At 45.6% G+C, this 26,841-nt stretch overlaps 1 protein-coding gene across 1 annotated transcript; it reads right to left on the minus strand.

Moving 5' to 3' along the window:
- Positions 1 to 42: 42 nt before the first annotated feature.
- Positions 43 to 24,160, minus strand: LRP11 (LDL receptor related protein 11). The gene is made up of 7 exons (XM_084890149.1): positions 23,205 to 24,160; positions 19,449 to 19,606; positions 16,748 to 16,889; positions 15,245 to 15,370; positions 14,353 to 14,553; positions 8,962 to 9,057; positions 43 to 1,955 (listed from the first exon to the last, which is right to left on the minus strand). The coding sequence occupies exons 1-7, from the start codon at positions 23,812 to 23,814 to the stop codon at positions 1,801 to 1,803; spliced, it is 1,488 nt and encodes a 495-aa protein (XP_084746275.1). The 5' UTR covers positions 23,815 to 24,160; the 3' UTR covers positions 43 to 1,800.
- Between the last annotated feature and the right edge of the window lie 2,681 nt (positions 24,161 to 26,841).

Genomic DNA, 26,841 nt, shown 5'->3' on the forward strand with positions numbered 1-26,841 from the left:
GGAAATATTGGCAACTTATGATTATATTAGAGTTGTTAAGGCTTAAGAATAAAGTATAATTTATTAACAGCCTATTGTACATGGGACATCTTTTCTCAAGTATTTCAACATCATAGCAATACTAAATTGTGTTTAATTTCTTCATGGATAAAAGATGTGGTGAAAGACATGCCTTGAAGTTTTATTTTATTGGGTATGGCTATAGGTGACATCCTTCCTTAGAAAGCAAAGGGCACAGTATCCCATAGAAAGTACAAACAACTTAAGTTCACTCACAGTCATTTCTCTAACTTGTCATTTGAGTTAGTTTCAAAAGTGAAGTCATGGAGAAAGGTGAAAAAATTCTGTTATATAGGAGAACATCCTATATAATAAAAGGGTAATGTGCAAATAAACTGAACAGCAGAACTGAACAATCAAAACATAATATGCTAATTAAAATTAAATCTTTGCTCAATTCTAAACTCAATAAAATGCTTGACTTTTTCAGGAAATAAAAAGAACCAATTTCCATGTTTGTTAATTTGTTAATGTATTCGGTTATATCTCCAACCCAAATTAAACTCTTTGCTAAAAGAAACAACCCATCTCGGGTTCATTCTGAAAACATGTCCTAGAATTTGAAAAGATTGGCCACTTACGATAAAAAACAACAAGAATACAAACACATATGTAAATAGGAACATTATGTGAGTATAGACAGGTAACACACTATATTATTACTCTGAAGAATAATTTCTAGAAAATGTATAATTCTGGCATTAGGTGATGATGGGAATAATTTGCCTTTAAAAATCCTACCTCCCAAACAAAACAAAACAAAAAGAAGAGATGCTAAACTAGATGCCAGTTTTCTATAAAGATGAATTTGTGCAAAACTGCTTTATGCTCTGAGAATACATAGCCTGGCATTAGCTGATTGCACATTAAAACATTAAATAATGGGACTCATTCCAGTGGATGAAACAACCAGCTAATATGTAAAAGTGACATTTTTACCAAAGCAGCGCCCAGAAATCCACTCATCATTCTGCTTTTCAATTTAAATGCACTTTTCTCTCCCATCAATACAGGCTAATGTTGAGAACTAGTGACTATAAAAATGAGCTGTGGAGTTGGCGCAAGAAAGTACTAGTAGCCTCCTTGCTCACTTTGCCCTCAGTGAAGTTGGCTAAAATGTTTGACCTGCCAGGTTCTCTCCTTCCACCGTGTTAGAGCTACTTGTATTCCGTGTGAGTTTTTTTCTCCCAAAGGTCAGCCTAATAAGGCAGCCACCTCCATGACATAATGTCAGTCATTGGAGACATCTCACTTGAGATCCGTTCTCAGAAATAGGTTTTGCAGGGGAGAGAAGGCAGAGCTACAGGAGGGTAAGGTGAGCAATAGGAGGGCCACAGAACAAGGGGGAGCCGTGCACAAGGTGGCACAGGGTGGCCAGGGGCCCATGGCTTCTAAAAAGGACGGAGTTATTAGCACTGCCGTTCTAAGGCCACCTCTTGGATACTTAATTTTCTGTCTTGGCTAACTACACATTTCCATTTTCAGGAACAGCTTACATAAATCAAATTAGATTGTACGTCTTTAACTGTTTGGACTCCTCTAAATTTCAAAATATTTCACATACTTCCAAAGAAAATATTTCTACAATAAACAAGAACAAAGGTTTGGGGCTTGTAGAATCTTCTGGGTTTTCCATATCTTTCTTAGCCCAGTTAAAAAAAAAAAGGTTGTAAATATCTAAAACCCAGTATTCATATAAATTGTAAGTGAAACGTCCCTGCCCCAGCTGTTAAGTTACACTTAGAGATACATCCCATTGATGAGGTAGTCAGATTCCTCAGATGTAATGGGACGAGCTTTCTTCAGTTTCTGCTTGAGCAGGCGTAGTCTGCAAGCAACCATGAGAAGCAGCAACGCAGTGATGGCCAAGCCCAGTGTCAGCGGCAGCACAGCACCTGGAAACAGTGGAAGAAGAGGGTGGGCCAGTGTTTTTATTGATTTTTAGAGAGGAGAGGGAGAGAAACATCAATGAGAGAGAAACGAATTGGCTGCCTCCTGTATACTTCCTACTGAGGATCAAGCCTGCAACCTGGGCATATGCCCTGATTGGGAATTGAACCAGTGACCTCTTGATACATGGGACAATGCTTAACTACTGAGCCACACTGGCCCAGCAGCCTGGCGGTGGTTCGTGACTAAATAAGCACTTCATGTGCGCTATTTCATTTATTTATTTATTAATATATTTTATTGATTTCTCACAGAGAGGAAGAGAGAGGGATAGAGAGCCAGAAACATCGATGAGAGAGAATCATTGATCAGCTGCCTCCTGCACACCCCCTCACTGGGAATGCGCCTGCAACCAAGGTACATGCCCTTGACCGGAATCGAACCTGGGACCCTTCAGTCCGCAGGCCGACGCTCTATCCACTGAGCCAAACCGGTCCCGGCTGCGCTATTTCATTTAATCTGAAGAATTAAAGTAGACAGATACCTGTATTACCAGCATTTTGCAGATTAACTGAGGTGCCAAAAGATTAATTGACCTAAGAGCATATGGCTTTTACATGGCAGGTGGAGGTCTCAAACCCAGACTCCTTTATACCCAAATGTTCTACCAGGTTCCTACAGAATTTGATGGCATCAGTGGGTACAAATGTTGCAGACAGATCAGCCTCATGCCCACTGTAATAGACACCCTGTCAGCAGGCAAGTATAGACACTGTGACCACAGGAAACTTCATTGCAGTCAACAGGTGACATTTATGGATTCACACATGGTCATTCCCTCTGAAAATAAGTATGGACAACTGATTTCTGGATAGGACTTTAAATTTTTATTTTATTTGTCTAAATCCAGGGAACCTAGTTTCAGCCAGCAGAACCATGGTTGAGAATTAACTTCAAAATATGCTGGTGTAATTCTGGCTAACTGGAAGGGAACAGGGTTTTCCTGGGGGGTTGTCCTGCACACCCAGACTAGAGGCAGCCTTTAGAGCACATGTGTCAAACACTCGGCCCGCGGGCCAAATCCAGCCCGCCAGGCCTTGCAATGTGGCCCGCACCGCGCTGTCATCACTGCACTCCGCTGTCAGTTTATGACATTGTCAGTTTATGACTGTTCAGTAAACCATTCGGCCCACGATTTAGGCTGGATTTTAGATTTTGGCCCCTTCTCTGATTGAGTTCGACACCCCTACTTTAGAGGCTTGCATGAGTCTGGAAGGAACAGGGTGTCCCCTGTGTCAGTCTTTCTTTAAAAAAAAAAAAAAAAGACTGATAAATTTAATACGTTACACTTGATAAATTTAAGGCATAGAGCCTGTTACTTGGATACATTTATACATTGTGTTTTAAAACTTGTATTTTGTTGATTTCAGAGAGGAAGGGCAGGGGGAGAGAGTTGGAAACATTCATGATGAGAGAGAATCATTGATCGGCTGCTTCCTGCAAGCCTCCTACTGGGGATCAAGCCCACAACCCGGGCTTGTGCCCTGGCTAGGAATTGAACCGGGACCTCCTTGTTCACAGATCCACACTCAATCACTGAGCCATGCCAGCTGGGTGATACACTTATATATTGTTATATAATTGCATTGAAGCAATGTTTATCAATTACATCATGAAAGAACAATATTACTGTCTATATTCATTATACCATGCATTAGCTATTTATGGCTTATTTGCTAAGTGAGATAAGACAGAGAAAGACCATTACTATATATCACATGTGGAATTTTAAAAAGTCAAACATAAAAAAGCAGATCAGTCTTGTCAAGCGCAGGAGGCCTTATTTTTAGTCTGACCTACTTCCTAGTCAGCCCAGTCTTACAGATGAGATGGTGGGGCTATTTTTAGCTGTAAGGGTCTTGCCAACTGGTGGAACCAGAGGAGCAGAATCTCCATTGCATACGCCTATTCTATAGCCTTCCATTTATTCCTTCTTTCTGCATTAACAGCCAGGTGCCTACCTCTGAGCTAAGTGCTGCTCATCAAAGATAATACACTGATGCTGACGAGCGCCAGTTCTCAGTGCTTTATTGCTTCACTCATTTAATTTTCACAGCCACCACAAGAGTTGGTGGAATTCTTATCCCCATTTTACAAATGAGGGAACCAAGGCACGGAGAATTAAGTGACTCGTCTAAGGCTGTATGTAAGTGGTGAGGCTAGGACGCTGCAGCCCCAGACAGTGCAGCTCCAGGACCGCTGGGGTCCAGGACTGCTCCACAAGGTCACAGCCTAGTGACCTCAAGTCTGGGGGACAGACATTTAGGTGAAGAAGTGCAGGTGTGAGAGGAGTGTCAGTGCATCTAGCTCACTGGACCTTTGCCGGAGTGACCTGGCTGTATGATGGATCTTTTTGGGTGAGCAAGGGACATGTTTATATTTGACATTTCCAAATCGAGATTCCTAGAGGTTTTCTAGTAGAATTATGGGTTATTCGGGCCTAAACATGTGGGAGCCTTTAGCATCAAGGTGGTGGTTGCAGCCACAAAAGTGGGTGAGATTGCCAGAGAGAAAGGAAGGAAGGGAGGTTGGGAATAAGGCCCGGAGAAACACCGCCATTTAAGGGGGCGGACAAAAGGAGAGAGCAGGAAAGAAGAAAAGACGGGTCAGAGCAATGGCAGGGCAACCCAGAGAGAAGGGTGTCTTCGAAGCAGAAGGAAGAGACTGTGTCAGAGAAAAGTGCTCAGCTGCATAGGGGCTAAGGAGAGGTCTGGGGAGAAGCCTCGGGAGACCACCGGGCTTAGCGGTCAGAAACCCAGGGACGCCAATGTACCGGGAGAGATGGGAGTGTGGCTGCAGCTGTTGGGAATGAGCCCGTGAAGAAACAGATTAAAAACAGGTTGCCCTAACTCAGTGGTCGGCAAACTCATTAGGCAACAGAGACAAATATCAACAGTACAACGACTGACATTTCTTTTGAGAGCCACATTTTTTAAACTTAAACTTCTAAGGCCGCTTCTTTAAAATAGACTCGCCCAGGCCGTGGTATTTTGTGGAAGAACCACACTCAAGGGGCCAAAGAGCCACATGTGGCTCGAGAGCTGCAGTTTGCCAACCACGGTCCTAACCACTTCACTATATGAAAGGTAATGGATCAGATTCTTTGAAAGAGAGCAAAATAAGCACATGGCATAACCCTTGTGCACCTCATAATCTAGGCCAGTGGTCGGCAAACTCATTAGTCAACAGCCAAACACCAACAGTACAACATGGAAATTTCTTTTTATATATATATATATATTTTATTGATTTTTTTACAGAGAGGAAGAGAGAGGGATAGAGAGCCAGAAACATCGATGAGAGAGAGACATCGATCAGCTGCCTACTGAACACCCCACCTTGGGGATGTGCCCGCAGCCAATGTACATGCCCTTGACCGGAATCGAACCTGGGACCTTTCAGTCCACAGACCGACGCTCTATCCACAGAGCCAAACCGGTTTAGGCTGAAATTTCTATTGAGAGCCAATTTTTTTAAACTTGAACTTCTTCTAACGCCACTTCTTCAAAATAGATTCGCCCAAGCCGTGGTATTTTGTGGAAGAGCCACGCTCAAGGGGCCAAAGAGCCACATACCAACCACAGTACTAGAGGAAAGGAAGAGATGTGGGGGCAAACAGACAAGAACTTACAATAGGAGGGAGCTGAGGAAGTTCACTCCTGAGAGCTTTGATTTTTCCAGGCTTAAAACTGGCTCCAGGTAGAGTGATTTCCTCTCTAAGACAAGAGGACCTGGAGCCGAGTACATACTAATGGCGTTTCAACTCCTGTCTATCTGTAGAATCCCACTGAGAAGGTTTTGCCTGGAAGTGTCTGGGCACAGGAGGAGGGGATGTGGGCGTTGTGGTGGTGACGGTGGGTACCAAACAAAGGCTGGTATTCCGCAGAGAATTGTGGAAGATAAAAACCTGTGATAAGCCAAGACTGGTTTGGCTCAGTGGATAGAGCGTTGGCTTGGGGACTGAGGGGTCCCGGGTTTGATTTCGGTCAGGGCCATGTACCTTGGTTGCGGGCATATCCCCAGTAGGGGGTGTGCAAGAGGCAGCTGATCGATGACTCTCTCTCATCGATGTTTCTAACTCTCTATCTCTCTCCCTCTCTGTACAAAATCAATAAAATATATTTAAAAACAAAAACAAAAACAAAAAAACCTGTGATAAGCCAATGGCCTAGCATCGCCTCTAGAGCTGGCTCATACGTTCCTCACACGGCAGCCCGTCCGCAGGACTCCATAATCAGGGCTCCGTAATCACGGCAGAGTTTCTCCACGTGACAGCTGAGCTTGGGCTGCTAGTTTTCCTAATGGCCACCCTGAAGAAGGCAGTTCTGAAATGGCCAAGGGCCATGAAGGTATTGGTTCCCCCTGCACCTTCCAGGACCAGCCACTAGGTTAGAAATGGTACAAAGGAGAGACGGGTCAACCTGTGGTTCAGGGCAGGAAAATGATGAAAGGCTGCCCTTCCTTAAGAATGAGCACCATGCCAAAACCGGTTTGGCTCAGTGGATAGAGCATCAGCCTGCAGAATGAAAGGTCCCAGGTTCGATTCCGGTCAAGGCATGAGCCTTGGTTGCGGGCACATCCCCAGTAGGGGGTGTGCAAGAGGCAGCTGATCGATGATTTTCTCTTGTCAATGTTTCTAACTCTCCCTCTCTCTTCCTCTCTGCAAAAAATCAATAAAAATACACACTTAAAAAAAAAAAATAAAAGAATGAGCACCAGTGTTGAGGCTACAGGGAACAGTAAAACATGTACATCTAGGGGAATTTTCTATTGGCTAAGTCAGACAAGAGGCTGCTGCACTGACAAATCTGACTCCTGTTTACTGTTTTGAGGACAAGGAAAATAAAATCTCCCAGAAAGTGCTTGCTAGAAGACAGAAAATTCTTCTGGGCTTTTAAGTACTTTTTCAATGTTTTTAGTTTGGGTTCTTTGAGATTTAAAACTTTCTAACCCCTTTGAACTCACATCATGATATTTTTCTCAGAAACCAGCTAAGGGGGCGAATTGGGTACTCTGTTCATACGACCGGGAGTGGCTCTTTTTAGTCACATATCTGGGAGTCAGCAGGGCAGCAGACTGGGCAGCATCCATGTGTTTGACATCTGGAACATGTTGACCATCCATTGTTTAAAAATTATACTTTAGTGTGGAGAGCGGCTACAGTGTTTAGACAGGTTCAAGCCTGAGACTAATGAGAGGGCACGATCTTCTTCTGGCAAAGCCACGTGTAAGTCCCAGCACAATTACAGCCAGAAGCTATAGCTGTAAGCTTGCCCTCATGGTCAGAACCTGTGGCCCCACGTGGCTGAGTGATATGGGCTGCGGGAGGTGCAGCAAGTAAACCAAGTTTGATCAGGTGCATGTAACTGAGTAGATTCGAAACCCGCGAGAATGTTGTAAGCACGCCCTTAGGTGGGAACTGGCTATAAAACGGAGACTCGCCTTGCAGGCCGCAGCGCTCTCTCTCCATCAGAATGGGCAGTGTCCCACTCAGATCCAGCTTTATTTTCTTGTCTGTCTTTTCTAAATCCTTCACTGCCCCCCACTCGGCTTCACCCATGGCCGTGCTGACTCGGCACACTTTTATATTGACCAAATATTACAAAAGATACTCTTAAGGTAAAAGAAAGTTTTCTCAACTTAGATCTATAACTTAAGAATCATCAGTGATTCTCATCATTGATGTTTCTCTCTCTCTTCCTTCCTCTCTGAATTTAACAAAGAAATATATTTTTAACCGGTTTGGTTCAGTGTATAGAGAGCATTGGCCTGCGGCGGCCTGAAGGGTCCCAGGTTCGATTCCGGTCAAGGACTTGTGCCTTGGTTGGGGGTACATCCCCAGTGGGGACTGTGCAGGAGGCAGCTGATCAATGTTTCTTTCTCATTGATGTTTTTAACTCTATTCCTCTCCCTCTCTGTAAAAAAATAAATAATAAAAAGAACCACCTTTTCCCCCTAAATTTTCACTAATTAGTTTGGGGATTTAGGACTATCGCCTGAGTTCCTACAGGACTATGTAGGAGTGTTTTCTTTCTAGTTAAAAACAACCAAAATTATGGAATGATGAGACTTTTCTTCCATTTACTAAATATTCCCTCTACTTCCTACAGTTTCCTGTTCCTATTGGCTTCTGTCTTTGTCAAAACACTTGGAGAGCTGGGCACTCTTAAGACCTTTACTCTTGTATCACAAATAACTCGGTAATAATAACCATCATTGTATGAGCCGAGCACTGTGCTAAGTGCTTTGTATTTACTGTCCCATGTATTCTCCCTAACAACTCCGAGCAAGTATAGTTATTAGCTCCATCTTACACATGAGGAAACTGAGATCCAGAGAAAGAAGAAAACCTGCCCAACGTCATACAGTTCAGTGGTGGAGAAAGATCGGAGCCTGGCATGTTGTTCTTAACCATATGCACAAAAATTACTCTTTTCACAGAAGGTTACACCTGAAAGGGACTATGGTGATTATCTGGTCCAAACAACTTATAAAAGAGGAGGCTGAGGTTCAAAGGTGTGAGGTGACTAGTGTTAAGTGCCCGAAGGGGAAGCTTGATATAGGAGATGATGAGAAATCAGTTCTGATCCACAGACCACTGCTCTTGTCATGAGCTGTTAAATGTTTTTTCTGGTATCCTCAACTAGAGGGTATATGATTCTGCAAATCTTTATACTCTGTGTCCTAGCCGTTTGGCTCAGTGGATAGAGCATCGGCTTGGAGGGTGAAAGGTTCTGAGTTCAATTCCAGTCAAGGGCATATGCTTGGATTGTGGGCTCGATCCCAGTAGGCAACGTGCAGGAGGCAGCCGATCAATGATTCTCTCTCGTCAATGTTTCTATCTCTCCCTCTCCCTTCCTCTCTGAAATTAATAGAAATAAATAAAAAACTTAGTGAAGAACTTTAAAAAAATCTTTATATCTGCAATGAATTTTCAAGGTATATATTTACCTATTTCTGGGGCTGGGTGTTCACCTCCTCCTCGATTGCTCTTTGACTCAAAAATATAATTCTCTTCTTTTTTGTTCTCTTCCGAGGAATCACTATCTGTGGAAAATAAGTAGAACATGCATTGAGGGTACATCAGAAACTTTAGAAAAAAAGACATGAATATACAGCATCCATTTCTCTAATAAGCACAGGCCTATGCTTATCACCAGTACACTAGATAAGTAATGTGACCGAGTTAATACAGCAGAATGTGTGGCTAGTACAAATCCACTGGACAGAGGGAGGGAAACAAGCTTATTGTGCCAGGACTCCCACCTCCACCTCAGAAGGAAGGAAGGAAGGAAGGGACTCAGCCGGAGGAGTCAAGGGTAGTTTCTGAACTTCATAGAATGGAAAGTGTAAGCAGTCCCAGAAGGCCTTTCTTCATTAAAAAAGGCACATGGACACGCTATTTCACTTTCTCACCTGACCCTAAGTATGCTATTAAGAGGAGATATTAAGATAAAATTTTAGAATTTCTATCCCACGTTCTTTTAATAAGCAATGGCCGGTCCATTCTATCATTTCTTCTCTAGTAATTTATAGCATTTGTGTGCTTGCTACATTGACAATATAATAGTTGAGTTAGTAACGTTACCCTCACGCTGTGATTTCAAGTGCAATTTTTGGGAAATATAAGGCTTAATGTCTATGAATTAGAAATGATCAGCTAACATGAGACATGTTACGGGAAAACAAACACTTTAAAGCTTCCTTACTCATAGGGCATCAACAGAAATGTTCAGGACACCTGCAACTGAAACAAGACTATGTAAAGGGGCTATATGCATTTGTTTGGTAATTTGTATTAAGAAATATACGCAAACTTACCAAGGACCATAAGTCTTCTGGATAGTGGAAAAATAAAGTTAATCTCACCAAAAGCACATGAGACTTGCTTCTCTGTACTCGTTTAAGCAGTAATAATTACACTTTCCCACCTTTGCCAATGTGACAGATGAAAGACTGCCTCTCCTACTTCCTGTACTACATTACCAGCTTTAACCTGGTATTGCTTCAGCATGTGTAAAATGAGTTAATTTTTTTTATCCTCAAAACGTGTGTGGGGGAAGGAGGCAGCAGAACATTTAACCTGTTCCTGTTTCTTGCACGAGCTGTTGATTCTTGTAAGGCAGGCATAGGTCATGAACAGCAATGTGTTTTTAAATCTATGTCATGCTGAATAGAACATCATTTCAACTCACATAACATTGGAAGCTGGGGAGAGGGCTGCTGACTAAACAAACGCCACGTGCTGTGAGGGCCTCTCTGACCCTTTCAGAGTTCCACTCTTCCCATTCCTTTGACCCTGGATTTTCAAACGTTGTTTTTTATGGATAGTTAGTAACACATAAAAATGCTCATAAGAAAAGTAAGTTTTGTAAAAATAATATCCTAATTTTGTTAAAAGTAAATAAATGTGCATGCATATGTGTATAAATAGAAGTAACCAGCCCTGACCGGTTTGGCTCAGTGGACTGAAGGGTCCCAGGTTCGATTCCTGTCAAGGGCATGTAACTTGGTTGCTGGTGCATCCCCAGTGGGGGGTGTGCAGGAGGCAGCTGATCGATGTTTTGCTCTCATCGATGTTTCTAACTCTATCCTTCTCCCTTCCTCTCTGTAAAAAATCAATAATATATCACTTCTCGGCCTTTTGGCTAAGATCAAGTGTAAAAAAATCAATAATATACATTTTCTTCTGGTTACTTTTTTTTTTTTTTTAATATAACAGTGTTAACAGTGAGCTTTGCTAGATGATTTAAATTTTTTTTCTGTATTCTCCAAATTTTCTACTATAAACCTGGGACCTTTCAGTCCACAGGCCAATTAGGAAAAAACAATATATGTTATAAATAACTGAATATCTGATCTCTCTTCATCTCTGAAACTCATTCCTTACATCTTCATAGCCCAAGTCAGAGGCTTTCATGAAACTTCATGAAACAGAGATTGCAAATATATCTCAGACTGGGTGGCAACTCCTGCCTGCTGATGGTGGCAGCCTGGAGAGTTATTTTCAAAATGGTTCTGAGGCTGAGTCCTCACCCCCCAGAAGGAGCTGGGAACAGAGTAAGAAGCCAGGAAATTCCTTGGCATGTGGAATGAGGGGAACGAGATAATTAGTTAAACAAGGCCAAGCAATTAGCAGCCTGCTAATAAAGCAAGTTCTTATCTTCCCTAACCAAGAACAATTAGGAGCAGATGGTTTACACCTCTCCTTCCCAGCCAGAAGGCAGGTAGCTTAAGTCACCTGGTCCCAGAGGCCCAGGGGCCATTGGTGCCAGCCAAACCTCAGAACGGATGCAGTCAAGGGAACAAGTAACAACAACCAAAAAAGCAGAGCCAGACAAACCTGAGATAAAAGTAAAGAAAGCAGTGAAGCTGACCAGGGAATGATGCCAACTCCCCTATACACTCATCTTGATGCATTAGCATTGTGGTCGGCTCTTTGGCCCCTTGAGTGTGGCTCTTCCACAAAATACCACGGCCTGGGCGAGTGAAGAAGTGGCATTAGAAGAAGTTTAAGTTTAAAAAATTCGGCTCTCAAAAGAAATTTCAATCGTTGTACTGTTGATATTTGGCTATGTTGACTCATGAGTTTGCCGAGCACGGCATTAGCTATTAAAGGACACACCTGGAAAACTGTTGAATAGTCTGTTGAGACCCTCCCCTGAGACCTATCCTAAAACTCCTGCCTTTACTTTTTTACTACTGTTTTTTTTTTTTAAATAGGATTTTATTGATTTTAGAGAGAGGAAGGGAGAGGGAGGTGAGAGGAACATCAATTATGAGAAAGATTGATTGCCGCCTCCTACATGCCTCTACTGGGGATTGAGCCTGAAACTCAGGCATGTGCCCTGACCAGGAATTGAACCGTGACCTGCTGGTTCATGGGTTAATGCTCACTCAACCACTGAGTCACACCAGCCAGGCTAAAACTCCTGCCTTTAGACAACAGATTAAAAACCCTAAGACCAAGGACCCGGTGTGTGTTCCCTCTTGAGCACGCCATGCCACCCTTTCCTCAGGCGTGTACTTGTGCTTGCTTTCTCCTAAGCTCTAAGGGTCCCCAGTGACAGGATCACCGAGCAGAATCTAGCACAGATCAGGCCGATGAAGTGCTGTATGAGCGTCAGGCCACTTAACAGCCCTGAAACGGGCTCTTGGTGCCGGAAGCGGCCTGGGGCATCTGATTTAAACCCCTTATTAACTGACGAGGAACTGCTTTCACGCCGGCCTCTCTAACTCAGGAACGTAGCAAGAGTTCCTCTGCCTTGGCCTCTGAAAACTCATTTCTCTCCGTCAGCTCTTCATGCCTCCTGCCAAAAACACTTGGCTTCCCCTGACTGTTTCTTAGGTGGCTGTCTCCTCCATGTAGAAAAAAAAAAACTAAAAATTCCAAGGCAGGGCTGAAGTGACTGATTTGCCCAGCAGGTGGCAGTATTAACAAGGAATAAGGAATTGACCAGGCCTCAAGGGCAGATAAGCTAACGTGTAAGAGAAAAACGCCCTGCCAGCATGGCTCAGTGGCTGAGTGTAGACCTATGAACCAGGAGATCATGGTTCAATTCCCCATCAGGGCACATACCCAAATCAACGATTCTGTCTCTCTCTCTCCTTTTCATTCCTCTCTGAATCAATAAAAATGTATTTAAAAAGAAAAAGAAAGGTCCCCTGTGGGATTTTTGCAAACATATTTGTATGGAAGCACTTAAAATCCACAAAGTACATAAAATGTTGAAAGCAAATATACCAAAACATTAAAATTTGTTTTCAATAAAGGCTGATATTTAAAGTCATTTCCTTTTTTCTTATTTGCATCTTCTGTACCTACTGCAATGTACAAAAAATTGTCACAAAGAAGTTATTAAACTAGTGATAGATTATTTCAGTTTAATGTATGCAGAGTTTGCGTATGGAAAAGATATTCACAAAAGCATAAATGTGATGGTCTATATTTCTTATATCATACAATGGTACACATATAAATGAGTAAAAATTAACTTAAAATGATAAAATCCGTTAATGCTTCAACAGTGTGGATGCACATAAAAATCTTATTAGCCTTATTTTAAAAATTAAAAGTTACAGATTTAGTTAGATTAGAGGCATAACACTGCATCACCAGCACATGCAACCATTTCAAAATGACATATTATTTCCTTCACTTTCACTTGCTTAGTGTGAAGATGATTTACGTGAATATATAGAGATTATACTGCTTCATCTCAAAATAACCCAAAACTTAACACTCAGGGCATTAGCTGCCTGAATATAGGTGTTTCTATCTCTAACTTATTTACAAATAAAAGTATTGATTATTGATACACCTAGAGTATGTATCCAGGTATGAATGTATGGTCATATTTAGTAGGTGTTTCTTACTATTTTCTAACTAATAAAAGTGTAACATGCTAATTGACCTTACCTTCACAACGTCCACCAGGCAATCAGGAGTATGCAAATTAACCTAACAAAAATGGTGGGTTAATTTGCATATGCATGTGCAACCAGGGGCATTCCATACTACCCTAGCCTCTGAGCAGCCTGGGAAGACAGGAAGGAGGCTCCGGCTCGAGGCCAAAATGGAAAGGCAGTTCTGGGCCAGAGCAGAAAGGGGCTCTGAGCTGGAGCAAAGGCCATGATGGCAGCCAAGGGAAGGAAGGCCTGTTCTTTTTTTATTTTATTTTTAAAATATATTTTATTGATTTTTTACAAAGAGGAAGGGAGAGGGGTAGAGAGTAAGAACCATCGATGAGCCAAAACCAGTTTGGCTCAGTGGATAGAGCATCAGCCTGTGGACTGAAGAGTCCCGGGTTCGATTCCGGTCAAGGGCATGTACCTTGGTTGCGGGCACATCCCCAGTAGGGGGTGTGCAAGAGGCAGCTGATCAATGACTCTCTCTCATCGATGTTTCTAACTCTCTATCTCTCTCCCTTCCTCTCTGTAAAAAATCAATAAAATATATTTAAAAAAAAAAAAAAAAAAAGAACCATCGATGAGAGAGAAACATAGATCAGCTGTCTCCTGTACACTCCCTATTAGGTATATGCCTGCAACCAAGGTACATGCCCTTGACCCTTGAGTCCGCAGGCCGACGTTCTATCCACTGAGCCAAACCGGTTAGGGCAGGAAGGCCCGTTCTTGGACAAATCTTCATGCATTGGGCCTCTAGTAAAAAAATAATAATCAGTGCAAATGGGAGGCTTTATTTTTTCTTTTGGCCAAAGTAATGCTTCCTCTTTCTTTTAAGATAGTTCCTCATCACTCTCCAAATATAACCTTAATTTTGAGCCAAGTGTCCTTATAGAAATCAAAGCTCTTCGTGGAGAACCTGTCTCGAGCTCTTACCTGGCATCACGGGGCCAGTTTGAATCTTTGGTGCCCAGGAGGCGGAATGGTTCCTCTCGGTGTCTGGGAGCGCAGGCGGCCGGTGTGGGGCAGCGGCTGTCTGAGGCTTCTCCGGGGCGCGTCCTGCTGCATCTTTGCTCGTTGCGATGGTCCTAGGCTGGGAAGTCGCCGTGTGAGTCTCCGTCTTCCGGTCGAGGCTCACTGAAGTGTGCAAGAGCTAGTTAGTTGTTTATTGGGCTTCTTTTCTGAGCTTTAACTCAAACCACTAAATCTGCAGTAGATTTGACATCATGGGTATTTGGGAATAATAACATACCCAGTTAAGACATGTCAGAGTCTCATAAAAACCTCTCTCTCGTTTTCAAATGAGTGATCTCTCCTCAAGTAATTACCTTTCTGTCACGTGTAAATTGACAAAGAGAAAACTTGTAAACCTTGTGAGGTTCCCCATCCTTCCTCAGACCAACACTTCATTGATTTTCTGCAGCTTTTCTTCTTTCCTACGGTTCATGCGTATGCATACGACAGGAGACTGCTCTGCAGATGACTTAGCCACACCACAGTCTGTCATGCATTTTCTAAAAACTTTATTCAAACAAGATGTTAACTCACTTCTGTGTTTTTTTTAAAAGCGTCTAGTATAGAGCATTTTTTCCCAATGGCGAAGCATCTTTCGGAAAAGTGCAAACAATTTCTGAAAAACTGTAAGCAATATAGACTAGTTGACCTTTGTAACTAGCATTAGAGACTCAATCAACGCTGCTTCAATTACGGCAAAGCCTGTTCATCAAGTTACATCTGAAGCCGGCGGAAAAAGAACGACATTGACTAACATGGTATGATGGGAATTCAGGCATCCCTTCTGCCCCAGCAGGCCATGCGGCCAACTCACAATTTTGACAGAAAGCTTCGTCCGATCCATCAGGACATTGCTCGGCTCCATCGCAAGCCAGTGTGATGTCAATGCAACAGCCGTCGTCACAGAAGAAGTGGTGGCGTGAGCAAACCTTCGAGCATCCTGTTCACAGACAAGACTCCGGTCACGGGACTGCAGGAGAGCAGCGTCCCCTCAGGATGAACTGGGACTCGACGTGCGGTGAAACGCACGTGGGTGAAGAGATACAGCTAAGGAAGCACCCAACTCTCGGAGCTGGAGCAAGAGGCCCCTGGCTTAGCTCTTGGGCTTCACTTTGGGGCTGTTCTCACGAGGTGGGAGGAGAGAGGAAGCAGATCTGGTCCTCCCTTGGGCCTCGCGCTGCGTTAGTTCCTTCATCCCATCACCTTGTTGGTCAGGTGCACCCTGCATGGCACGTTGTGTTCCATACACCATTTTACACACGCTATGTCTTCCATTCTCACTTCCTAAGCAGTGACTTTTGCCAAGATTAACTTGTTACTACTGAACCCTATTTGTTGACTACCATACCTCCTCGGTAAAGAATAAACAGAATCTTGCCAAAACCGGTTTGGCTCAGTGGATAGAGCATCGGTCTGCAGACTGAAAGGTCCCAGGTTTGATTCCGGTCAAGGGCATGTACATTGGTTGCGGGCACAGCCCTGGTGGTGGGTGTGCAGGAGGCAGCTGGTCGGTTTCTCTCTCATCGGTTTCTAGCTCTCTATCCCTCTCCCTTCCTCTCTGTAAAAAATCAATAATATATATATATATAAGAATAAACAGAATCTTAAGATACTGGCTGGTATGAATTTATTCTCTCTAAATAATGAAATTCTCTCCTTTTTGGGGCTCCCAAGAGTTTTAATCCGCAGTCTAATTCATAGGAGCCACAGTGTATTTCCCTAAAAGGCATTTCCCCACTCCGGAGTAAGCCCACTCTACTAGACTCAGCTACATAACCCCTGGGGAGCTTCCTGACGCTGGGAACGCAGACGAAAGATTTCAGGCTAGAAGCCTGCAACCAAAGGACGTCCCCTTGACCAAATTTGAACCCGGGACCCTTCAGTCAGAGGGCTGATGCTCTATCTACTGAGCCAAACCGGCTAGGGCTGAGTTATCTTCAATGTACTCCTTGCTGCGCGCTTGAATGTACACATCAGACAGACCGCACACCTTTACACAGATCCTCTCCTGGAAAAGCCTGGTGATTGCCTTTTATGACATCCGGTAAAGAACGGTGGAGCCGGTCCGGGTCCCAGGCTCTCCCAGTCTATTCCCAGCTCAGTCCAGCGGTGTTGCTGGCCCGAAGCATAAAGGAGCAGCTACTTTTGGGATCACATTTTTAGCAGAGACTCTCTCGGTCAACTACACCCCAAAAATAAAACGGAAGAGCCCGTGGAACGCGTAGCTAGAATCTAAAATGCCCTCAGGTCCCACCCTCTGTACGGGGTCTGGCTCCTGTTGGCCTCGGTGAAGTCCAGCGAAAAACTTGCTTCTCACCTCGCGTGGAGAAGGCCGGCGGCAGCACAGTCACCGAGACGTTGTCGGCGCTCCTCTGCCCTGCCGTGTCCGTCACGGTGAGCTGAAAGGTGTACCTTCCTTCCTGGAGGTGGGACAGCCTCAGTGTCCCTGACTGAGGCACCTGCACCCAAACAGGAGGCATCACACTTGGTTAGGAGACGGGAGGGGGAGTCCCGCGTCATCCTGAACTGGAAAGCTGGGTCCTCTTCCTAGCAGCCCACGACCTGCCTCCCTTCCCCGTCCAAGGCTGCGGACTGCCAAGTCTTACCCCGTTCTGGCACGTTGGCCCTGCTTTGAATTCCCAATTCCCAGTGCTCTCTGGACTGACAATACCCTTGACGAACAACCCTTCACTTGTCCTCAGCAGCCACTGCTCCAGACCTGCACCTCTTCCCAGCCCCACCCCCAGCAGCCAGTCCCTCCTTCTCAGCAGGAGACCCCTCTACTTCCAGAAGAAAATGAGGACCCCAGGTATGGTTACAGTCCTGGCTCCTCCACTCACTGCCACGGTACTGTGCCTGTACCATCATCGCCTCCTTTCCTCCGTCATTCGGTGACCTGTCTCCGTCCCACACTCCACCCTCCATCTAGTCCCTGACCCCCTTTCCTTCCGAGACCTCACTGCTATTGCGAGGTTCAAGTTTGTTAGTGACCTAACAAACAATGAGAAATGAAAACTCCCAGGTCTTCTCTAGCCACAGGGTTATTTCCTTTTCACTTCAACTTCTTCGAAAGGGCTATCCATGCTGCACACACTAGAGACAATGTAGAGACAATGTCTGGACCACAGGAGCTGACATCTGTGTTCCATTTGCTCATTTTCCATTGATTGTTTGTCCCACCCAGCTGGCTTCTTTCTCCACCATTCCCCAGGCACTATGCTGGGAAAACTCACTAACTAACCTTGTAAGGGTCACCTAGCATTGAGGTCAACAATACTTATTCCTCATCTTTTTTTTCCTTTCTCTTCAAAACATAAAACTGGCCCCCTTACTGTATTTAGCAATGTTGGCCACTCCTGTCTCTGACTCCCTACTTCCCTGGCTTCTGCCTCTGTGTCTTGAGCTCCTCTATTCCCAGCTGATCACCCTCATGGGCATCTAGTCACTGTGGCCACCAGGCTGGGCCAGAGCGCTCTCTGGAGGTGAGTGAGTTGCTGGGCCTCTGGGGTCAACTCTCAGCACACGAGTGTCATTCTGACACTGCGGGCCTGCGGTGTGCGGGGAGCCCTATCCAACTCAGGGTGGAGGCCAGAGCACCCCCTGTCCCTGGGCTTCCATGCCTTCCCAGGCCCCTCCTCTCCAGTGCGGGAAACACCAGGCCTGCATCCAGACCTGGGTAATGACCTTCAGCATCCTGGGTGCACTGGAACTTAGCACGTGCCTGACTGGGAATGGAACCGTGACCTTCTGGTTCACAGTTTGACACTCCTCCACTGAGCCACGCCAGCTAGGCTATTTCCATTGAGATGTGAACAGGGTAAATACTAGGTCCTGCACTCAGGTTCAGTCAGTCAATTACACAAACAAGATGAGGAGCCACCAGGCCAGCTGTTCATGTAAAAGATAAGGCAGGTTTCAGGTAGTCCTGCCAGTGGGAAACTCCACATGCCAATGGTGCAGCTCCTAAAACAGTGTATGCAAATTAAGCTTCATTAATAGGAGCAGAGACATTGTCTGGACCAGAGGAGCTTCACTAAACTTAAGTTGTTTAACTCATGCAGTCTGGGTTACTTTGCTGTGGCAACCCTAGCAAACCAATACAGATTCCTCCCACTTCCTCTAACTGAAGTGGTTTAGAGGAAGTTGATCTGCCCAAGCCAGGAAATGCTGCATACTGGCCTGCAGCTACTGACCGGGAGCTCAGTCCCACCTGTGGCAACTGCAGCTAGCCTCAGACCAGCCTGTGAAAATCAGGGTGCAGCACCTGACTCAGTCACTCGTTAGTCACTATCTCCCACTCATGGTCACTCATTGCCTCAAACAGGCCCAAGCTGCTAGGTAAAATGTCTGCTTTCTGGATCATGTGAAGATGCGCTTGTGCTGCTGTCATTTTCCTCTTTATACTTTATACATTTTCCTTTGTAATTTTCATATTCCCTACCTGGATCTTGAACTAAGAAAAGAAGAAATAAATGTTTTTAAGCAGCAACCTGAGTCATTAAAACAAAGCAGGAGTCTCTTTTCCTCAAAGGTTTTTGGTATTCTGGTGAAGCCAGCAAAAAAGCAGCAAGAACAAAGTAAGCTTTAAAACAAAGGATCAGGAGCACTGTTTACTCAGTAGAAAAGTAAATTTATAGCTGAAACCGGTTTGGCTCAGTGGATAGAGCATCGGTCAGTGGACGGAAAGGTCCCAGGTTTGATTCCAGCCAAGGGCACATCCCCATTAGGGGGTCTGCAGGAGGCAGCTGATCGATGTTTCTCTCTCATCAATGTTTCTAACTCTATCTCTCCCTTCCTCTCTGTAAAAAATCAATAAGATATATTTAAAAAAAAAAAAAGAAAAGAAAAGAAAAGTAAATTTATAGACCGAACCATTTGTTGGACTGTCACTTTTATGTGTTCTCCACTTTACACCTGTTCTGCAAGCTAAAAGACATTTTGGGAGCCTAAGTGGAAGGACATTACCAAAGACCACTTCCTGAAACATCAGTTTTCATGACAATGATGACATGAGATACCTTCATGTCCACTGACGGGTCACCCTGCAGCAGGGTCCACTCATACTGGACGATGGCGTGGTCGTCTGAGCTCTCGCGGCCATCCAAAACCAGCTCGTCCGTGGGCAGACGCAAAACCACGTCCTCCCCGGCCTTGCTAAGTGGAGGCTCATCTTTTTCTGTGAAAGAAAAGAATTCACAGGAGAGATGGTATCCTCATTTTTATCATTTTAATTAAGAGGCGTCTCGTTTGCTACAAGAGATTAAGTCCAGCAAAGAACTGCTAAGAAAACATATAGCAACTGAAAGTTACTTTTTATCGATTTTCATTGCATTCCCTTCACATAATAAAACAGCTACAAGTTGTGAATCTGGGATTTGGCTGTAATATAAGCAGAACAGTGACCTAGGCCCTCCAATGTGTAAATCGGTAGTTTTATTCTGTAGACTGAAATTTTCACTTAATTTATAAACTGCCTATGTTCAAAGTTGTGAAGTGAGTTGATTTTAAACATTCTTGAAATAAACCTTAAAAACACACAAATCCTTGTCGAAACTAAGGTCCCAGGTTCGATTCCATCAAGGGCATGTACCTGGGTTGTGGGCACATCCTCACTAGGAGTTGTACAAGAGGCAGCTAATCGATGATTCTCTCTCATCGATGTTTCTAATTCTCTATTCCTCTCCTTTCTTCTCTGTAAAAAATCAATAAAATATATTTTTTTTAAAAAAAACATACAAATCCACCTCTGATGTAGAAGTTCTTATTCGTACGTAAGTTCTTAAAACAGGAGTGACATAAAGTGTTCAATGGATGCAAAATAAATTTGGAAAGTCAAGGCAAGTTCTTGGATCCATACAAAAGAAAGCCCGCGTAGAATGTGACAGAGTCTAATTTTTCACTCAGGAAATTTACAGTTTCTGATAACTAACTGTTTCACAACAGGAGCCAGCACACTGAGTTTCTGAGTTGTTCCCTCACAGCAAAACAATTATGTATTTACCTGCGATCTAGAATGGAACTAAATAATTTAAGACTACTTACAGAGGGTCTCCCCCCAAAAAATGTATACACACACTTGGAATAATTATGAAGCCAGGCTTATGGAAATACATTTCGTTTTCAAATCTGAGCCATAGGCTATTAACGTGTGTATACATTTTTGGGGGAACATCCTTACTGGCTTAAATAGTAATCCTTAACTGAGGGCGGCTTCAGTGAAGACTGACGGGAGAAGCTGCATTTCTAAGAGCAGGGCTGTGAATATATTAATTGATGTAAGCTTCTTTAAATATATATATATATTTCAGAGAGGAAGAGAGAGAGAGATAGAAACATCAATGATGGGAGAGAATCATTGATCAGCTGCCTCCTGCCCATCCCCTACTGGGGATGGAGCCTACAACCAGACATGTGCCCTTGACCGGAATTGAACCAGCGACCCTTCATTCTGCAGGCCGAGGCTCTATCCGCTGAGCCAAACCAGCTAGGGCTGTGGTTGTCAAACTGCAGTTCATGAGCCACATGCGGCTCTTTGGCCCCTTGAGTGTGGCTCTTCCATAAAATACCACGGCCTGGGTGAGTCTATTTTGAAGAAGTGGTGTTAGAAGAAGTTTAAGTTTAAAAAATGTGGCCCTCAAAAGAAATTTCAATCGTTGTCCTGTTGATATTTGGCTCTGTGGACTAATGAGTTTGCTGACCACTGAGCTGGGGTGATTTAAGCTTCTTAGTAGTAAAAGCTGACCCGAAGGCATCTACTGTTTGCCCTGTCCTCCAGTGCCAAAGCTCTGATCCAAACACTGCCCTGAATGACTGTGGAAGGGACTGGCTTTCTTCCTCCGCAGCCAGAGTTGTCTCCTAAGCAAACTTCTGAGGATCCTAGAGGTTCCAGTGCCTGAGGTGAGAGGATGGCTGCAGTACTAGTAGTTTCCCAAGAGGCAACCATGAGTAGTCACTCAGTGCATGGCAGCTAGAAAGATTCTTCTGGAATGCTGATCAGAAAAGCCCCCACGTTGCCATTCCCTCCGGGATGTTCATAGACCCACCTCTCCAGCCCTGTCTTCTCATCTAGTGATCCCCTCAAGGCCCAGAAACGGGGGGCTTATGGGAGGGACTGGAGCTCTCTGAGCTCTGACTTTTCTGAATGAGAATGCTGCTGCCAGCCGCAGAGGAGAGGACTTTTTTAATGAGCATGTTACATGGAACACCCACACTTGATATTGCCAAAGGGCACATATGTCTACTGAGAATGTAATGAGTCCCATTTTTATAGTCACTTAGAACAATGAGGACTTGTAGCTCAGGTCCACGCCTGATGCCTTATTCTGCTCCTCCCAGGTAAGACCAGAGATGACAACTGCATTGCCAGTGGGCCCTTTTAGGGAGATTTAGAGAGAACTCTTCTTTGGTTCTGGAAGGTTCATGGCTTTCCATGCAACAGTTTTACCACGTTACAATTCTGAAAGCATCATATCGTGCTGCAGTAAGACTTTAGGGTTAGCAGCCAAATGCACTGAAATTTATCTTAAAATACTATTTTTAAGTAGACAAACTGAAATATAACTGTAGCCATAAATAGCAATGAATGCTAATGATATACAGATATTAAACCCTTAAAGATTTAACCCCAAATACTTGAGATGAAAGAATCAGGGAACTGCTGAAATATCCTACATATTAAAACAAATTAATCATGTCTTGCTAGAAGGACAAAAAAAAAAGTTATTTTTTTTTATCATTTAGGTGAGCTGTGAGATGTGAAATCCTCATAGCCTCTAAATAGACCACTGTTACATTTGAAATAACAGAGAGATTGCCCCCTTAGTTCAAAGTCCAGGCAAATCACACTGTACAATGTATTTTAAAATGAGTCAGAGCTTATCTACCCAGAAACAGGCCTTAAAATAAACAAATGATAAGAAGGGGAAAGGTTCCTGCTACTTAAAAACACTTGACTTGCGGAGAAAGAACAAGATAAATGTAATTTTGAATTTGCATCATAAAAATGTAATAAACCCATATTAAATACCATGGTAACTCTGATTTCTTTGGAAAACTAAGCATACTGGGTAAGCCTTACAGAGGTAAAACAACACCAATTTTGATGGAGCATAGCAAGGTGGCGTTTTATATAAAGAACAACAATACTGTTCACTCCTGATTTACCACACTGCTGTCCACAGAGCCTTAACCACAGAGGTTCTGGAATATGAATCAATACTGTGCGGCCGGGTGCAAATGTCATAGCTGAGGCTGAGAAATTAGCAGGGCCTCCTGGTCAAGATTCAAAAGTGGGAGGCCAGACTAAAAAAAGAGGTTTAGATAGTATGGGTTAAAAATATATTTATTTATTTATTTATTTATTTATTTATTTATTTATTTGTCTCTGAGCTTTTCTCTTTTACATTGCATTGCCGTGAATCCTCTCCCAGGGCAGTTTCTATCTCGAAGTCTAAAAAATTTTTTACGGAAGCCTCTCACCGTGCCAGCTTCTGCTCAATCTGTTGGGATTTTTTCTGGAAACCATTTCTAAGGCTGAGACATGACAGCCACTCTCCCGGATGCGTGCATCTAGGCTAACTTGGCACACAAGGTGTTTCCTGGTTGAGAAGTGCCCAGAGGTCCTGCCTTAGGCGGGTCTGCCAGAGGCAGCCACCCAGCAGGTGCAAGGACAGCAGGGCCCCAGCGGTCTGGCCCGGGCTTCCCCGATCCCTACCCCCATCCCCCTCCCCCCCAACCCCCCACCCAGGGGCCTGCTTGCCCCGGGGCCTGCTTACCTAGCCGCGGCGCGGCCCGGGCGGCGGCCGGGAAGCCTGCTCCCAGGTCCCGCTGCCCTCCCGGCGCGGGGCCGAGGCTGTAGCTGCTGTAGCCGCGGTGCGGGGCGAACCTGCACACGTTGCGGCCGCGCGCCGTGCAGTTGAAGAGGTAGCAGCCGAGCGCGGCGGCCGGGGGCGCGGGCCGGCGCGGCAGCTCCACCACGGCCACGGAGCAGCGCGGCTCGGAGCAGCAGGCCGCCACGCACTGCCGCCAGCCCCGCACGGCCGCCGGCGCGCTCAGGAAGCTGGCGCCCGCCGCCAGGGAGTCCTTGGTGCGGATGATGGCGTCGGGCATGGCGCTGTAGCCGCCGCCCGGGCCGGGGCAGCCGGGCGGAGGGCCGCCGCCCGCGCGCAGCTCCAGCTCCAGCTCCTCCGGCGGCTCCGGCTGCAGCTGCCGGCGGAACTCCCCGAGCAGCTGCTCCACGCCCGCCAGGGGCGCGGGGAGCGGGCCGGCGGCGCGCCCGCCCGGCAGCCCCAGGCAGAGCAGCAGCAGCAGCGCGCGCAGCCCCGGAGGCGGCGGCCGCCCGCGCCCCGAGCCCGAGCCCGAGCCCTTCCGGGCGGCGCAGGCCATGGCGGCCGGCGCGGGAGGAAGCGAGCCGAAGCGGGGCTGCAGAGCGCAAGGGCGGGCGAACCCGGGCCCTGGACCCGCCTCCGAGGCCGCGGCGGAAGGAGGCCTCCGAGCCTCAAAGCTCGGCCTCCTCGGGGCCCGGATGCGCCGCCAAGGCCGGGGGCGCACGGTCGCAGGAAGAAATGGCAGCAGCGGGGGGCATCGCCGGCCCGGCCTGGCGCCGCCGCTGGGCCTGTCCAGGGTGTCCTCGCGCTCCCGCCACCCTCGGCTCCGGCGCCGGGTGCGCACAAGCTGCCTCTTCCCGTTTCAGCACCGGGGACAGCGACACCAGGGACAGCGACGCCGGTGGCTCCGCGCCCGGGCTCCGCCCCGGCTCCGCGCCCGGCTCCGCCCCAGCTCCAGGCGCCAGGCTCCGGGGGCGGCTCCGCGCCCGGCTCCGCGCCAGCTCCAGGTGCCAGGCTCCGGGGGCGGATCCCCTCCTGGCTCCGCCCCAGCTCCAGGCGCCAGGCTCCTGGGGCGGCTCCGCGCCGGCTCCAAGCGCCTGGCCTGGAGGAGTGTGCTTGTCCTGAGCTAGGGGCCTCCCGCACACTCACTCACGCGTTTGCGTTTTTCCAAGATGCCAGGTTGTTTTGTGTGGTGCATTACACGTCATTCCCTTGGTCTCCACACAGTACCTGACATGACTGTCCTGGCGCACAGTGACTCCGCATTAGATGGGCAGAAGTGCCCCAAAAGCCCACTCTGCTCTTGTTCTAAACAGTGGTTCTTGGCCAGCCACACCTGAGTCCGGGCAGGGTTTACATCAAAGCCAAACTTGCTTTAAAAAAAAAAAAATTCAACTTATTCTATTTTTACTACCGTGCTTCCCCGAAAATAAGGCATCCCCCCGAAAATAAGTCCCCCCTAGGCTATTTTTCTATCCAATTACTTATTTATTTTTGTCTATCTAAAGATACCTTTAACAGTGTACAACTCAGAACATTCAAGTGTGCAATCAAAAACTTTCCAGACGTACTAAAAAGCAAGAAAATGTGATCCACAATCAAGAAAAAAATATGACTCAGTAAGTGCTGACTCAGAAATAAACAAGACGCAGTAGCTGCTCACAGGCAGCTAGGACTCCCCGGTGTAGCCTCCTCTGCGTGGCATTTTCATACGCCCCATTATGTCAGTAAAACACAACTCCTCTTGATGTCATATACTCTAACAGGGAGCCCGGTGCATGGATTCGTGCACTGGTGGGGTCCCTCAGCCTGGCCTGCAGATATCCTCCGAGGGGTCCCAGATTGCAAGAGGGCGCAGGCCAGATAGAAGAACCCCACTGTTGCATGATGAGGGCTGGGGAGGGGCCGCTGGAGGACTCCAGGACATGTACAGGTGACTCACCCAGTCCTGATTGGCTGGACCCCAGCAGCAAGCTAACCTCTCAGACATGGCTGGAAACTTTTGGGGGACCTTGAGGGTCTGCTGAATCAAATGATGAAGGCTTAGATCTGGATGTGTTGAGTTAGTATAGCGATGGGGTGTTGATCTGTGAGTGCCTTCTGTGGAGTCTGGATGAGGTTGGTTGATCTATTTGGAAATGTCTTTTGAAGTGTATCCTTGGGCATGTGGAGGTATTATTGACTTGAGAAAATGTTAAGTAACTGATTTACTATCTGACAAATTTAAAGTTCTGAAAGTTTAAGGTCTCTTGCCAAAAAGAGGTTTTAAAGCTAACACCTTAATTTTAATGGAGAAAGGAGAGGACAAGCCCTTCCCACCCAGAACGGGTAATTCAATTCCAACCAGCAGCTATCTTTAAACAATGTGTTTGTTCATTTACATTTGAATAGCTACACCTTTTGATAGCCTAAGGGCAAGTTTACATGTAAATAAGTTTGCTTCTCAATTCCAAGGGCAGAAAAAAACAAGTTTTAAAATTATTAGATTTTAGATTTTAAAATGTATTCTTAGAAGTGTAAAAGTTTAGCTGAAACCGGTTTGGCTCAGTGGTAGAGCGTCGGTCTGCAGACTGAAAGTTCCCAGGTTCGATTCCGGTCAAGGGCATGTACATTGGTTGTGGGCACATCCCCGGTGGGGGGTGTGCAGGAGGCGGCTTGTCGATGTTTCTCTCTCATCAACGTTTCTGGCTCTCTATCTCTCTCCCTTCCTCTCTGTAAAAAATCAATAAAATACATATTTTTTTAAAAAAGTGTAAAAGTTTATTAATTAAAAAACAACAACAACAAAAAGGAGATTGAAAAACCTGATGAACAATATTAGCTGTTGATTGTAGTAGAATCTGCAATATGGGAGGGGAGTGGACTGACAGTTCTGGGGGAAAAGGGGAGTGGTGGATGCGGGAAGAGACTGAACATAAACTGTGCACCTATGGATGAGGACAATGGAGGGTGGGGAGGGGGCGGAGGGTGGGGTGGGAACCTGGTGGAGGGGGGAAGAAATGAGGAACCTTTGTAATAATATGAACAATAAAGATTGATTTAAAAGAAATAAAACACAAAATTATTTTGTGTACTGAGAGAAGGCCTCAGATTTGGCACTTTTTTGGCAATATCATTTGGGTGAAAAGCCATGATGCAGAGATGTGTCTGATCTTCCACAAAGAAGATGGAAAATGTTCTCTTTGTGGAGATTTCTTATTGTAGCTATTGATGTTTAAATGTAGAAATCACATCTCTTAGCACCACAGAAAGTGACCTGAGGTTTAAAAGGCCCTGAGGAGGATAATCAGCAAATGCAATAACGGACATGAGATGCTGCTTCTGCTGTCTCATCCTGATCAGACCCTGGTCTCTGGACAGAAGGTTTGAATTCCTCCTGTTCTAAAAATGAGCAGCAGGTCATCCAGAGGCAGCCGGGGAGAGGCAGAGTCGCTGAGCTGAGCTCGTTCACAAAACCAGGGCCTCCTGGGTTGGGTCATCGTCATTGCATCTTAGTCGTCCTCCTCCTTGCATCAGCAGCCTGCGGAAAAAGGGCTAGTGTTGGTCCGAGGATACAGCACTCCAGTGACTCCCCATCCCCAGCCCT

Source organism: Pipistrellus hanaki (genome assembly GCF_964339955.1).
Source record: "Pipistrellus hanaki genome assembly, chromosome: 7".
Taxonomy (NCBI): domain Eukaryota; kingdom Metazoa; phylum Chordata; class Mammalia; order Chiroptera; family Vespertilionidae; genus Pipistrellus; species Pipistrellus hanaki.

What these genes read in the sequence shown, in the direction of transcription:
- LRP11 (XM_084890149.1), bottom strand. Translation starts at nt 23,814, where the DNA reads ATGGCCTGCGCCGCCCGGAAGGGCTCGGGCTCGGGCTCGGGGCGCGGG. An exon ending in CGAAGCTTTCTGTCAAAATT is followed by an intron (nt 14,554 to 15,244) that starts GTGAGTTGGCCG and finishes TGCACACTTCAG; the next exon opens with TGAGCCTCGACCGGAAGACG. An exon ending in ACACCCAGCCCCAGAAATAG is followed by an intron (nt 1,956 to 8,961) that starts GTAAATATATAC and finishes CACTGTTTCCAG; the next exon opens with GTGCTGTGCTGCCGCTGACA.